This window comes from Misgurnus anguillicaudatus, chromosome 12 (genome assembly GCF_027580225.2).
Source record: "Misgurnus anguillicaudatus chromosome 12, ASM2758022v2, whole genome shotgun sequence".
NCBI lineage: Eukaryota > Metazoa > Chordata > Actinopteri > Cypriniformes > Cobitidae > Misgurnus > Misgurnus anguillicaudatus.
Window position 1 is genome coordinate 26340402 of NC_073348.2, and position 14347 is coordinate 26354748.

Here is a 14347-nt window from a genome sequence, read left to right on the forward strand (position 1 = left end):
TCTAGAAGTTGCGTAACACCAGCTAATGAAAGCATTTTCTGTGCAGTACGTGTAAGAGAAAACGGGGTGGTAGAAGTGTTTGGAAAAACTGCTTGATTATATTTGCCATTTCAATTGATAAGTTAATTGCTGCAGAAATTACACCCTTCACCTTAAAAATCATCTGTGAAATCTGTCTGATTCAAAATTTCACAATCATTCGCTCGCAATACCAAGATATTGATTCTTATGCTCTTGCAAATCAGATAGTATTTCTTGTCTTCTTCTCCTGGGTGGTCTGATCTAACTTCTGGTTAATGGAGTGGACTGTTTGTGGTATGTGGGCGCCTTTAACCGTATAGAGCTGTTCAGAAATGACGTCAATTAAAATGAAGGCTATAGCCTGAAAAGATAATTAAATGAGGGTCTGGGAATCCTAATGGGTTTTTAAAATGGAAAAGTATTTTCATTTGAATTTAACCACAGGCCTTGTTTAATTCAGACATATTTTTGGTTCCCAAAAAGCCCATATATTTTTCCAAAGACTTTTGCATTATCGCAAAAATAATGTTTTTAAAGTTTATGACACAGGTTTTAGTCCACACAGATGAATTTTGAAGTCAAAATTTGGATTTTTACCGAGACCCTAAGGTGACATTGGACTAAAAAAAAAATCTTGTTTTAGTTTCATGTGCTCATGTGAAACGTTTGCGTGCTCACATGACACTTTTGCGTGCTCACGTTAAACTTTCATGTGCTCAAGCGAAACTTCACGTGCAGAATTTTTTAAAAAGTTTATTTTTGCGTGCACATGTGAAACTTTCACGTGCACACATAAAACTTTGCTTTTACATACATTGGAGTTAAAAAAACTAAAGTTTAGTTTCATGTGCTCACATGAAACGTTTGCGTGCTCACGTGCAACTTTTGCGTGCTCACGTTAAACTTTTGCGTGCTCACGTTAAACTTTTGCGTGCTCACGTTAAACTTTCATGTGCTCACGCGAAACCTTCACTTGCAGATTTTTTTTTAAGTTTAGTTTTGTGTGCGCACGTGAAATTATCGCGTGTGCACGTGAAACTTTCGCGTGCACACATAAAACCTTCGCTCGCAAAACTAAACCCGACAGTGTCACGTGCGCACGCGATAGTTTCACATGTGCATGCAAAACTAAACTTTATTAAAAAAAATTCTCCATGTCCCCTTAGGGAACGCATTTATATTTTGAAATTTATAAAATGTTTATTTATCTGTGAAGATTAACTTGTTGGACAAAACGTAACTTTACAAAAACGTAACGTAAAAAATACAAAATAAAAGTGATTTTTTGCATAAGAAATAAGTGTGTGCTGTGTGTAATTATCAGTATGTATATATAAATACACACACACACACATTCATGTATGTATTTAAGAAACATTTACATATATATATATATATATATATATATATATATATATATATATATATATATATATATATATATATATATATATATATTTTTTTTTTTTTTTATGTATACAAACAAAAAAATGGATATATAAATAAAAAATTTCTGAAATTTATATAAGTATGTGTCTGTGTTTAAATATACATAATTATTATACACAGCACAGACACATATATTATGCAGAAATGCATTTTATTTTGTATGCGATTCATCGCAATTAATCTTTGACCAGCACTAGTTTTTTTGCGATGGGGACCAGCCTTTAAAAATACGTCATCCCTTCGGCACTCTATTGTGAAAAGCGCTATACAAATAAATGTGAATTTAATTGAATTATTCATAAATCACAAACACCATTTAAAAAACCCATTTTAGAAAATCTAATTTTGGGGGTTTTAGTGGGACTACATTCTGAATAGCTCTATAATAGCTCTATATCTATATTGATATATATGTTATCAAGCTTATTGTTTTAACATTACTGCAGCGTGTGAATGCAGTCTCTATGTTTTTTGCATGGCATGGTTTGTTTCTCACCTTTCGCGGCAGCTTGCTTGGCGCCATGTTCCCCATGCCCCGTGTTCTCTGGGCAATGGCTGCCGATGGCCTGCTCTTCAAATACATGGCTGGAATCAGCGAGAGAACCAAAACACCTCTACCTGCCACTGTAACAGCAGGCTTTATCGCAGGTGAGAATTAATCTTAACGCTACTAATTTACTGACATACAGCGCGTCCGCCTCGCCGGAGTATGCATGCATTTTCGCCGCACGGAACCTAGCTGTGGCAGGCCGGGTACCACGACCCGCCCTCTGCAGCTTTACCTAACCAATTTCTGCGTAACTGAATTGGATTCACCCCTTTCTGCCTTCGAGACAGTCTCTGGCAACTGTCCAGCTGGTTTATGTGTTTATATCTATGTTCTTGTTTGCTCATTTCCTTTCTTTCTTTGTTGCATTGCGCAACCATCATTCCATGACTAGTCTTTTGGGGTCCATGTTCCCCCTCCCACGTATAATCTTTGCCATGTCCCGGGACGGTCTGCTCTTCTCTTTTCTGGCACGGGTGAGCGAGAGGAAGACGCCCATCGTGTCCACCCTATCCGCTGGGGTCATGTCGGGTAAGAGAAGAGGCCGAGGTTTCTTGAATATTGTGGAAAGAAGGGTTCGAATGGTAGTGGGTTTCTTTGTTGCTGTTAGAAACATCAGCCTGTACATATCTGTAGGGCGGAGCTTTAAAACTCACTGTTTATAAGACAAACATGGAGCAGTTACATGTAATTGGAATGACTAAAGTTTGTTTTTCTTCTTTTCATAACGATCCCAGTCGTTTCTCGGAATAGAAACGTGTAAGACACACTTTGCTGTGTTGGAATTTTTTGCTTTATTGTTCAACATTGACATTTGAGACCATGACGTCAGTGTTATCACAAGAAAGACTTTATTTACACTGTCTATACTTTAGTTTCCAAATATTTTATGCGTTTCTGTTTCATGCATTTTTGAGAATTTAACTGCACATGTTTTTGGCACTTTTCAAGGATATGATACAGAATGTAGCTTGAAGTACTTGTAACATACACTTTTTAAAAAACAAATTTTAACCCTGGTCCACAAAACTGGTCAATTTTTAAGATTTATACAGTACTATGCGAAAAGTCTTAGGCCAGGCCACCACAACCAGACTTGTTGTTTTAGAAGTTTTAATGTTCATCCATATTTCAACTTTAATCTGTTTTATTAAGATACAAACAGAAAATACAGGAAATATTAAAAAATAAAATTTGCAGGACTAAATGTCTTCATTAGGCATCGTCTGTGTTTAGTGTGACCTCGTGAGCGTTTTTGAGCAGAATGAAGTAAAAAGACAAATTTCTTTAAAATTAGAAATTAGGATTACATTTTATTTAATTTTAAGAGATCCTGCAGTTTCCTGCTATTGCTCGAGTTTACCCTAAAAACTTGACACATCAGTTTACATTTTTATACAGTTTTTAATACTACATACACATTTCCTGTATCTTCTGGATGTATTCTAATAAAGAGACTGTGAAACAATTATATACGATCACTATAACATTGCAAAAACAGCAAATCTAATTCTGGCATGGTGGCCTAAGACTTTTGCACAGTACTGTATATCATTTAATAGCTAAAAAAAGAGGGTGCAAAAAATATAAATATTGTGAAAACCACCTTTAAAGTTAACCTTTTAACACATTGCTAATGATATATTTATGGTAGGAAATGTACATAATATCTTCATGGAACATGATATTTGCTTATATCTTAATTATTTTTGGAATAAAGAAATTGATAATTTTGACCTATATACAATGTATTTTTGGCTATTGCTACAAATATACCTGTGCGACTTATGACTGGTTTTGTGGTCCAGGGTCACAATTATTCTTTTAAATGTTATTTATAATGTTTGTTGTTTAACTCAGGGAGCAAAACATTACTTAATATATTATGGTTTGATTATAATACTAGTTTTACTACAACTGTAATTAATTAATTAATTAATAATTAGTTAATATTAATTATTATTTAAATTTTATTTCAATGCAGTTCTTTAAGTGTCTAAATTTATCATGATTTGTGTGAACTGTCAGAAATAAACAATAAAATATAAAAAAAATTGCATATTGAAAAAATTCAAGAAAACATAAAAATTACATATTTTTTATTATAATTTATAAATAATTTTATTCTAAATTATTCAGTTATGTATGCACGATTTAAAAGAGGAAAACAAGGCCCAAATAGATTTTGGATGAAGGAACATTGATGTACTTGCTATATTTGCTTTACCTGGAAATAAGCTTGTGAATTAAATGTTACGCTGGCCTAAAATAGTATTCCTTCTATGAACAAGGCTTATTATTCTTATAAATATTGTTATTGTAAATGTCCGAATGGCTTACGGGCCGTAAAGCAGTTATAAATACTTTGTTTTGATCACATGCAGCTATCATGGCTTTCCTGTTTGATCTGAAGGACCTGGTCGATCTGATGTCTATAGGAACACTTCTGGCCTACACGCTGGTTGCTGCCTGCGTTCTAGTACTCAGGTTGGCATTTCAAGTCATAAGTGTTTCTGTAGCTCTCTTGCAAAGGCCATAGCATAGATTTGATCCCCAGGGAGCACGCATACAAATAAAATGTATACCTTGAATGTAATTCACTTTGGATTAAAGCACTTGCCAAATGCATAAGATGTCAAAGTAACAATATGTAACACATCTCTCATATATTTTTATTTTATAGGTATCAGCCTGAACATTTCAGTCAGACGTATCACATAGCGAATACACAGGAAGAACTGGAGATGACAGAGTCCATAAGTACACCAAGCTTGGGAATTCTGCCCGGCTTAGAGGAACGTTTCAGCTTTAAAACCCTGCTGTTCCCTGACATCACCGAACCCTCCAACCTGTCCGGCTTCGCGGTTAATATCTGTGCGAGTCTGCTCGGTATGAAATTATGTCATCCCACACTAAGACTCTGGTTAGATGTGTTTTTTTTTTTTTTTTTTTAGATTACTAACTCAATAGTCTTTCCCAGGTGTGCTGATCCTCACTTTCAGTATGTTGGCGGTTCTGGGTGGAACAGCAGTGTGGAATATCATCACTCTCAGTGTGCTGTTTGGTCTCTGTCTCATTCTCACGTTTATCATCTGGAGACAACCGCAGAGTAAAACCAAGCTCTCATTTAAGGTAAGACCCCAGGGGCTTGTTACTCCACATCCAACAAAGTACCAGGATGTAATTGCACCCATTAAAACAATCATTTCAGAGGTAGATTTACTATTTATAGTTTGTTTAATTTAAACCCACGGGGCTGAATCTGATGTTGCGTATTAATGATTAAACACAGAAAGTCAAAGTTTTTCCATCAGCTGCCTACATAACACTTGTTCCTAAGTTACCGAATTTTAAGATAGCATCACATGTATCCTTCTTATTAAAGGCCAATCCTAAAATGCGATGCAATGAGTTGATAATATAATTAAATAAAAAACATAATATTTATTTTAGAGCAAATAGTTCACTAGTGAGTTTGTATGTGTGGCAGCAAAGCAGCATATTAAATTGAGAAGATGCATATTTGCATTGCCGATATTAATGCTTTTTGCTTTATTCCATTTAAGGTTCCTTTACTGCCTTTTATACCCGTGGTCAGCATGTTTGTGAACGTGTACCTGATGATGCAACTAGATAGAGGCACCTGGATACGATTCGCCATCTGGATGTCTATAGGTAAATACTAGTGTACATACAGTGGCCCTATAGCTCACCTGGGAGAGCATTGCATTAGCTGCGTAGAAGGTCATGTGTTCGATCACCATGAATCATAGACACTAATAAAATGTATGCCTTATGCATGTAATGTAAATTTACACATTTGACAGACGCTTTTATTTAAAGCGACTTACAGTGCATTACATTTTTATCAGTTTGTGTGTGTGTTCCCTGGGTTCAAACCCATGACCTTTGCGCTGCTAACGCAATGCTGTACCACTGATACACACAAGATTGGTTTTGTGGTCCAGGGTCACATTTGACAATTATGAAATGAGCTCCAGGGAGAAATTAATGATTTGTGTCATTATCCCTCTGTTATCTTCAGGTCTCGTAATATACTTTGGCTATGGAATCTGGCACAGTAATGAAGGCACACTGGCCCATTCCAGTATCGACGAGGAACTTAATGTGTACAAACCCGTCTCCAGTCAAAGCAGGGACTCTGTGACCCCAGAAAAGGAGGCTTTTCTTAGTAATGGACACGAATCCAGGATGGATATGGATGGAGAGCTCTAAGAGTGTGAAACAGTGTTACGTTATTTACTAGAACTTTACATTAAAGCACAAGGAGGTTCTGATGAGAACAGACCGTTATTATGTAATCATCTTATGGAATCTGAGGGGCTCTTTTAGGGGGCACGGTTGAAAACATTTTCAGTATTTTCACTCGAGGATTTTGTTTCACATATTTGAGGTAACCAAAACAGGCACAGGACCTTTCATTGGGTGGCTATAGATAATGATCATGATGAAATCAAACAGTGTTTTAGGTTGTAGCCGCTTTTGGTATCTGATTGAACTTGTGCCTTTCGTCTTAATATTGCAACAGAAGCAAAATCAGAGTCACTCTTCCTCTTGATACAAGTTTGATCTGTCTTTAGGGGTTTTATGTATGTGGACCCTTAGGAAAAGGAAGAGAGAGAAAAAATGTTTTCAAATCATGCTTGGCTTTTCTGCTTCATTACTGTGTTGTGTGTGTTTAAGGCCCCATAGGAAACTTCTACTGGTTTGAACTGCCCTTATCCAGAATACGTAGGTTTTACCGGTTCACCCAGACTAGACTGTTAGGGAGTAGGACCACCTGGTGGTGTGGCAGGGAAATTGCAAGAGTTAGTTGTCACAGTGCTGGCTACTGTGTTTTGTGCAGACTTTTTGGTTGCTTAATGATGCAGATGTAGACAAGATGTGGAGAGTAGCTAACATTGGTGTGTTTTGGAAATACAATTTTTTTCATGCATATCCCTTATGAAAATGAACAATGGTTAACCGTATGATTCTAACTTTTATTATAAATAGTAACCATTTACTATTTACCGTACTGTAACAAATGGTATGGTTACTGTAACAAAAGCCTAGATAATTTGTCATAACCATAGGTGAACTTTAGTAACCATGGTTTTATTTGTAGTGAAACCATGTTAAAAAAAATTGTAAGTAATATATATATATATATATATATATGTCATGTATGTAGGGATGTAGTGTTTTTCTGTCTGCTCTGAATATTGTAGGACTTCAATATTAACCATAGATGCTAAGCAAGAAAAAAAAATATAAAAAAAATTTTTTGCATGCAGGTGAACTTGTCTACTTAACTAACACTAAGTAAATTTTTAAAACTATTTGGATGCAAATATACTTGCTACTGCAAAAAGTTGTCCAGCATAAATCAATGCTTTTAATAAGAAAGTCTCTTAAGTAGAAAGGTAAGACCTTGGGTGAGTATAACCCTGATTTACATAAATCAGACAATTTATAACTTTCTACTGTGATATTTGGCATAAGTATATGTTAAAAACTACGGAGCCCCTAAGGGGACATGGAGCAAAAATTAAATAAAGTTTGGTTTCGTGTGCTCAGGTGAGGCTGTCGCGTGCCCACGTTGAACTATTACGTGCACACGTGAAACTTTCGCTTTCATGTGCGTCCGTGATGGTTTCGCCTGCGCGTGCGGGGGTTTCGCGTGGGCATGCGAAACTAAACTTTAGATTTTTTTGCTCCAATGTCACCTTAGGGGCTCGGTAAAAAACAGTTAAATGGATAAAAAAACAGTTCATTTAAATTGTTAGACACACTAGCTGCCAAAAGCATTTTCTGTATTCGAGTTGGTTTGCGCTGGAGCATAATTGACATTTGTGCTAACCAAATAAGTATGCCATTTGACCCCTAATGCACAAAATTGCCAAAAAACATGCCATTTACCTCAGACCTCAGGATAATATAGTATAAAAGGTATGTTGTGAATTTTTGAGACCATATACTTAAAAATGTATATTACCCTATTTGCTGAAGCAGCACATTGATCAATGCTGACAATCCCTTATATGATCTTATACAACCAACATTCTGTCTGCCTTCTATGTTTATATTCCATGGAGTAAATGATTTGTAAATAGCAAGTGATACTCTTGACAATGCTGAAAGCAATAATGTATGTTCAGAGGCCTAGTTTGTGTTTTGGTTACACTGAATTTAAGTTGAATATATGTTTTGTTGTCATTCATGTGATTATGTTACAGCATCTATGTGTTGAGAAGGTAAAACATTTTGAAATTGAAAACTAAAAGTTAAATTACACAAAGCAGCCATACTTTTAATGGCAGGTACTGCGGGTTTCACTGTCAAAAAAATTGTTGGTTTAACTTAAAATGTTACCTGGTTAATACAACTTAAAAATATTAGTTGATAATTTTACTTTTTTTGAGTTAACTAATATTTTTTAAGTTGAATTAACTCAAAATTAAGGCAAGCAGGTAACTTGTTAAAACAAAAATTGTTTTTACAGTGTATGGTTATTGAGCAGATAAATATTCAGTAAATGAATAATGCATTTGCAATGAAATATAATAGCGATGGTGTAACAAAAGCTCTTATTTGAATTTATTATGCTTATATGTTATACTTCATATTGTTGGTAGAAAACTATATAATACATGACATGAATTGTGAGAACAAAATAAACTGTAAGTAAAAGTGTATGTGATTTAACCTTATAGATTACTTAGGCATGTGCCTCTGTTAGCTATGAGAATTAACATAATGTGAAACTGTAACTGCAAACCTACTTTGACTTAGACAATAGATTTTGTCATTTCATGTGCTTATTGTGGACCATTTAATGTGGTGCATTTGTTGTACATTATATTTAGTCCTCGTTTAACGTGTACCGTATGTCTTCATTGTAAATTACTGTCTACTGTTTTAATGTGTTGCTGTAAATAAAAAATAACTCATTTTGGAAACGTATTTTTTGTCTGCGTTTTATTTTCACATTACTTCACTTTAATTGTGATAGTGTAATTAATAACCCAAGGGATATATTAAATAGCTCTTCCCCTTTAAAAAATAGCCAAAAAAATGTGTTTACCTCACGGCCTGGCATCTGATGAAGTGCGGAATGACGTCATAAAAACGTTGATCCATATTGGTGAAATAAGTGAAAGGATGTTCATTTTAAATGCTTTATATCTTCCAAATGCGAATTTTGTCGATGTTTTGGTCGGAGCACACTAGTTTAAAGATGTCTTTTAAGCAAACATGTATACTTAAATAATACTTAATAATTCGCTTCATATTATGTATCATCGTCGGAGTTGTCGTGGTCGTGGTTGTTTATTGTTCTTTGTTACCATGACAATAGGCGTCTGGGATCTGATTGCAGTTCATCTCAGCGGCCAGCAGGGGGAAATCACAGGCTGAAGGTGAGTGTTTCACACCCGGTACCATCCCGGATGAGAGAGGGAGAGAGAGAGAGGTGGGCAGGAGAAAGATGCTGCACTGAAAACAGCGTGCTGAAGCGTGATCATTCAGTCAGTCGGTCCGCTGTGGGAGAGACCGGGTTGGGTAAGGGAAGAGACAGTCTGTGCTTCTTTCAAGTAAGTGTTTATGAACTTGGTTAGTTTAGAGTTATTGAGAATTTGATCTGAATTAGCTTTAGTGAATTGTTATGAAATATCTCCATGATTCGGTAATGTAATGTGAATGCATCTACTGTTATTTTGCTCTGCAAAAGCCCTATATTGATGTAAAAAAACAATTTATTGAGGAACAATACTAACTATATACTGTTAAAAATTGCATATGACTCTTAATAATTATTTGAATTTACATTGACTGTATTTTATTTGTATTGTACTTTAAAGGTGTGCTAGAAAGGATTTCTGAAACTGTGCCATCAGTTTATTGATGTTTGGTTTCCAAAAAATCAACTTCTGTAGTTTTAAATGCACCATATATGCATTATTTCTTACAATTTCCTTCTGCTTTTATTTTTATTTTTTTTGCTAATTCCAGCAATTTCTTTATGTTGTCCTGGGTATTTAAACATTACAGTATTACAATTGTGATTCGAAAAACCGTTGGCTACCTGTCAATTACTAATAACACTTGTGTGATAGACTGACAGACTGATAGACTAATAGATAGATAGATAGATAGATAGATAGATAGATAGATAGATAGATAGATAGATAGATAGATAGATAGATAGATAGATAGATAGATGTCATATTGATGTTTTTTCTGTAAATTTAAACACTACAGTCTAAATCCTTACTCCAAACTTATTCACATACACATATTTGTACCTTTCAGTTGGCTCATGAGATAAAGATGTAAACATTTCACTAAAGCTATAAATCTTTTCTTTATGAATCAAAGTCTCTATGGGACATATCAGAATCAGGAGAGCCTCAGGCATAGCTTTGAACTGACTAACTTAGCCTGGAAACAAGCTTGACGATAGACACATCCCAAGCAATGATATGGGAATAAATGTTTTTGCATAATTAAATCTTTTTATTTAGATTTTTATCTTATTTCTTCAGTGCTCAACAGATCAATTGTCAGCACCTTCACAAATACAGAAACCAATGCAACTGATTTTTGACTCATGCATTTGGCAGGCGCTTTTATCTAAAGCTAGTTAAACTACATTTAGGGTATACAGTTTATCAGTTCCTATGTTTCCTGGGAATCGAACCCATGCTTTCTACTGTTTTAGTTACAGGAATGAAGATAACCGATAATGCTATTGTCTCTCAAGGGGTTGCTAACTGACTAGAAGTGTTAAAATGGTTTAGGAGGAGAGCTAAAATGGATAAAGATATCCAAGGACGTGTTTTTAAGAGATTCTAATTGCCAATAAGGCTTAGAAAGACGTTGCCCCCGTACAGGTTTGTGATCCAGTTGTGAATCAATAGGATTTACGCTTTGATACTCAAGTCTCCTTATGAGAATTTAAAGAGGCGATTACTTCTCAGCTATCATTGATGTATTTTGTGTCTAACCCTCAACCGTCTTTCAACCTTGACCTGACTTCCAGAGCTTGGCTCTCTGTTGTCATCACCAATTCAATTCCAACACAGGAATACTCCTTTCTTCTGTCCCAGGATGCAGATCACAAAGCTGGATAAATTTTTGCCTGTGGAGAACATCATATTTTTCACACTTACCTGTGTTAAATCTCTGCTCTCCTGCAGAGATATGTTGTAAAGTGCCCTGTTTCTTTCCTATCTTCTTGCGGCAGCTCTCATCCCCTTTTCCCCCTGAGACGCTCGCATGGCCTCTGATCTTTCGTCTGGATCAATCTTCCCGTAATTTTGCACATCCATTTCGCTCCTTCCCTGCTTTTAATTTATTTAACACAGCGACCTTTGTCATGCAAAGTGAGTGAGGAAGGCTGGAATCAAATATTGCTGGATTGTGTGATTCCTGTGCTTTGCTATCTTTCCTAGGATTAATTTATTGATGTCTGTGCATAAAATGATACAGTATGTGTCCTTCAGACTGAGAGGAAGTGGAATATGAACTGTTGGCATATGTGTGTGGGTTGTTAATGTATGCAGTCTCTCTTAAATTTAATATTTATTTAGATTAATTCAAACCGAGTTGGTCTCATAACAGTCTACAGCACCTTATTTTGGTACAAAAATTGCAAATGATAAATCAAAACCGCAAACTCTTGCTCTATTTTCTTTCAGACCTGTGTTATTGTGGTAAACAAATAGTAAATAAATCTTAAACATGTGGATCATCTAAGCAAGCAACCGCGCTGCTTAAAACACCTCTAGAGGATTTATTCTTTCAGTTTTATGTATATTGTAATGGCTTTGTTTTGTATTTTATGTAACCACACTCGGTGTGGTTAGCAAACTAAGATGCAATAAACTTCCATCATGCATTTGACATCGCCTTGAGGAAAACTATCGCGCTTTACTTTTTTAATGCTCTGCATTTTGGGAAACGGTGAAAAATGACTCCTACCGACTCTCAGACAACACGCTCCTGTTTGCATTTTCACGGATCATGACTAAAGATAAAATAAAACAACTGTAAAGAAGCAAGCAATTTGCTTGGCCGTCATAGCCTTTCGTCTAATGAAACGCTGGGAGCTATGCATGTGGGGAGACGTTCGGTAATGCACACAAGCTAAAACAGTCTACATGAGTGGGCAGAAATGGTGCAATTTGCTTGAAATACACTTGAGTCACTTAAAACTCACCTTAAAGGCCTAACCTTTTCAATATACATTATACACTGAGCAATAGTATGGATTGCAACACCTTTCACAAGTGATATATGGTGTGTGTGTGTTTTTTCATTGATTAATGTATAGCGGCAGGTCTGTTAGATAGTTACATTTTGCAAGCATTTCTGCTGTAGATTAAACCACGTAGATGACTATAATGCCTGCAAATGTTTGTGTTTACACAGGTGCTTTGTGTATAATCTATAAGTCCATAGTGTTTCGCTTGTCTAAGCCTTTTCATAGAGTTGAATTGATGTCATTTTGCATGGTATAGCATGTCATTTCTCACTGTGGTTATTAGCTGTTGAAAAAACTAGTTGGTAAGTGTAGACTGAAAGCTTCCGGTATTTTCCCAGGAGCTTCGGTAATGGGAAGCCACAGCTCTGTCCTTCAAATTGACCTTGATGGCTCAGTTGTATGTTGTGACTGACTAAGTTTGGATTCAGAACCGGCCACAGATCTTATTTCCTGTTTGGTGCCCAAGTGGAATTTGCTGCCTTTTTTTCTCATATGTCCTTTATGTGCAGCTTGGAGAAAAAGGCTGGTGCTGTTAAATCAGTTTTTTATATAAAACAGCAGGTCAGTTTGGGGTTATGGTGCGAATTTTCCCCCTGTGGAGTAAGTTACCCCTCGTTCACCTCACACGGGCATCACTCTGTTGGTTTGTCGCTCTCCAAAGCCCTGAAGTCTTTAAAAGCATCACTTTCTTTTTTGACAGCCACACCATTACTGATGGCCTTTGAGGGAAATTTCATCAAAATAATGAAAATATGTCATCATTTGTGTTCAGTCTGTTTGTTTTGTGAAATTAGTTCTAGATCTTTTTTCAGTATGTCCTGTAATACACTTTAAAGGGCACCTATTATGCCCATTTTTACAAGAAGCAATGGTGAGCCTTAAATGTTTCTGTGAAGTTTCATGTCAAAATACCCCACAGATCATTTATTAAAGGATTTCCAAAATGCCCCCTTTTGGGTGGAAGCATTTTGTGCTGTTTTAGCGTCTGTACCTTTAAATGCAAATAAGCTACTGCTCCTAACTCCCTTACCAAAAAAGACTCCTGATTCCTGTGAATACAGTCTAAGACAATATATTTCACTATTGAGATATATATGTCAGACAGTGTACGACACGCTGAGGGTGGCAACTATGGAAATGCAGGATTGTCAGTAAGTGGCTGTGGGCGGGCTTTATCACTGTGACATCACATTAACAAGAGAATCATCTAATGAGACTGCTTTGGTTTAATTGGGCTTAAAAAATAGGAGTGGGTGTTTTTTTTCATTGTAGGGTGGTTGTGTTCACACACTGCCAACACAAATTTATGTCCTAACACCTTGTAAAAGTGGATTTGGTTCTCTTTCAAAAATGCTGGGTTGTTAAAACCCCCTGTTGGGTAAAATACAAACCCAATCACTGTGTTTAAAGAGCACCTATCGTCTGACTCACGATTTTACATTTCCTTTGGTGTGTAAGTGTGTATTAGTACATGTTAACGATATGCAAAGGTACATACCCCAAAGTAGGGATAGAAAACACGCAACAGTCAACTTGGCTAGCGTGTAGTGCAGGGTTCCTCAAATCTTACACTGTAGTGCCTCAGTCAGTCAATAATGATCAGTGATATATGTTGCGGGTGTTCAGAGTGTAACCACAGTCAGTTACAGTTTACATTTTACAGATTATTGTCAGAATTTAAGATTCAATTTTAATCTTTTCATTAAAAATGGCTTCTGGTCTCCTTCCTTGTGTATAGCACGTTAGCAGCATTGCTATGCTAAGCTTGGAGCCTTCACTAGAGAGGGTCTTTGCTTTCAGTACGCTTACCGTATTTGCATTTTCTGTATTGGACCCTATCAGATCCACTGTAGATGCAATTTCATTGCGTTGGCAGCCAGCCTTGTCTCGCATGACGTTATAAAGCCCAGGTGTGTGCTTGGCATCGAGCATAGTTGTGATCATGGCTTGTTTAACGTCTGCGCACTCGCTTCATTTTTTTCTCCGGCTGTGTTTTGCGCAGGCAAACGTGCATGACCTTGCTTATTTGACAATCGTTAAGTTTTACCGATTTAATTCTTATC

General features: G+C 36.1%; 2 protein-coding genes across 6 annotated transcripts in view; both read left to right on the forward strand.

Moving 5' to 3' along the window:
* slc7a1a (solute carrier family 7 member 1a) overlaps positions 1 to 8983 on the forward strand; it is a 33535-nt gene extending 24552 nt beyond the window's left edge. For 3 of the 4 annotated variants that reach the window (XM_055208546.2, XM_055208548.2, XM_055208547.2), the window contains 6 exons: positions 1979 to 2118; positions 4402 to 4504; positions 4701 to 4906; positions 4998 to 5149; positions 5584 to 5692; positions 6063 to 8983. In XM_055208546.2, coding sequence (XP_055064521.2) covers positions 1979 to 2118; positions 4402 to 4504; positions 4701 to 4906; positions 4998 to 5149; positions 5584 to 5692; positions 6063 to 6253 — 901 coding nt within the window. In that variant the 3' untranslated portion in view covers positions 6254 to 8983. Of the gene's footprint in view, positions 1 to 1978; positions 2119 to 2411; positions 2549 to 4401; positions 4505 to 4700; positions 4907 to 4997; positions 5150 to 5583; positions 5693 to 6062 lie in introns of all 4 variants that reach the window. The other variant, XM_055208549.2, reaches the window with a different exon arrangement.
* Positions 8984 to 9389: 406 nt separating this feature from the next.
* Positions 9390 to 14347, forward strand: part of mtus2a (microtubule associated tumor suppressor candidate 2a) — a 92306-nt gene continuing 87348 nt past the window's right edge. Inside the window, exon 1 of one of the 2 annotated variants that reach the window (XM_055208544.2) lies at positions 9390 to 9612. The gene's annotated coding sequence lies outside the window, so the exon portion shown is untranslated. The remainder of the gene's footprint in view (positions 9613 to 14347) is intronic. The other variant, XM_055208545.2, reaches the window with a different exon arrangement.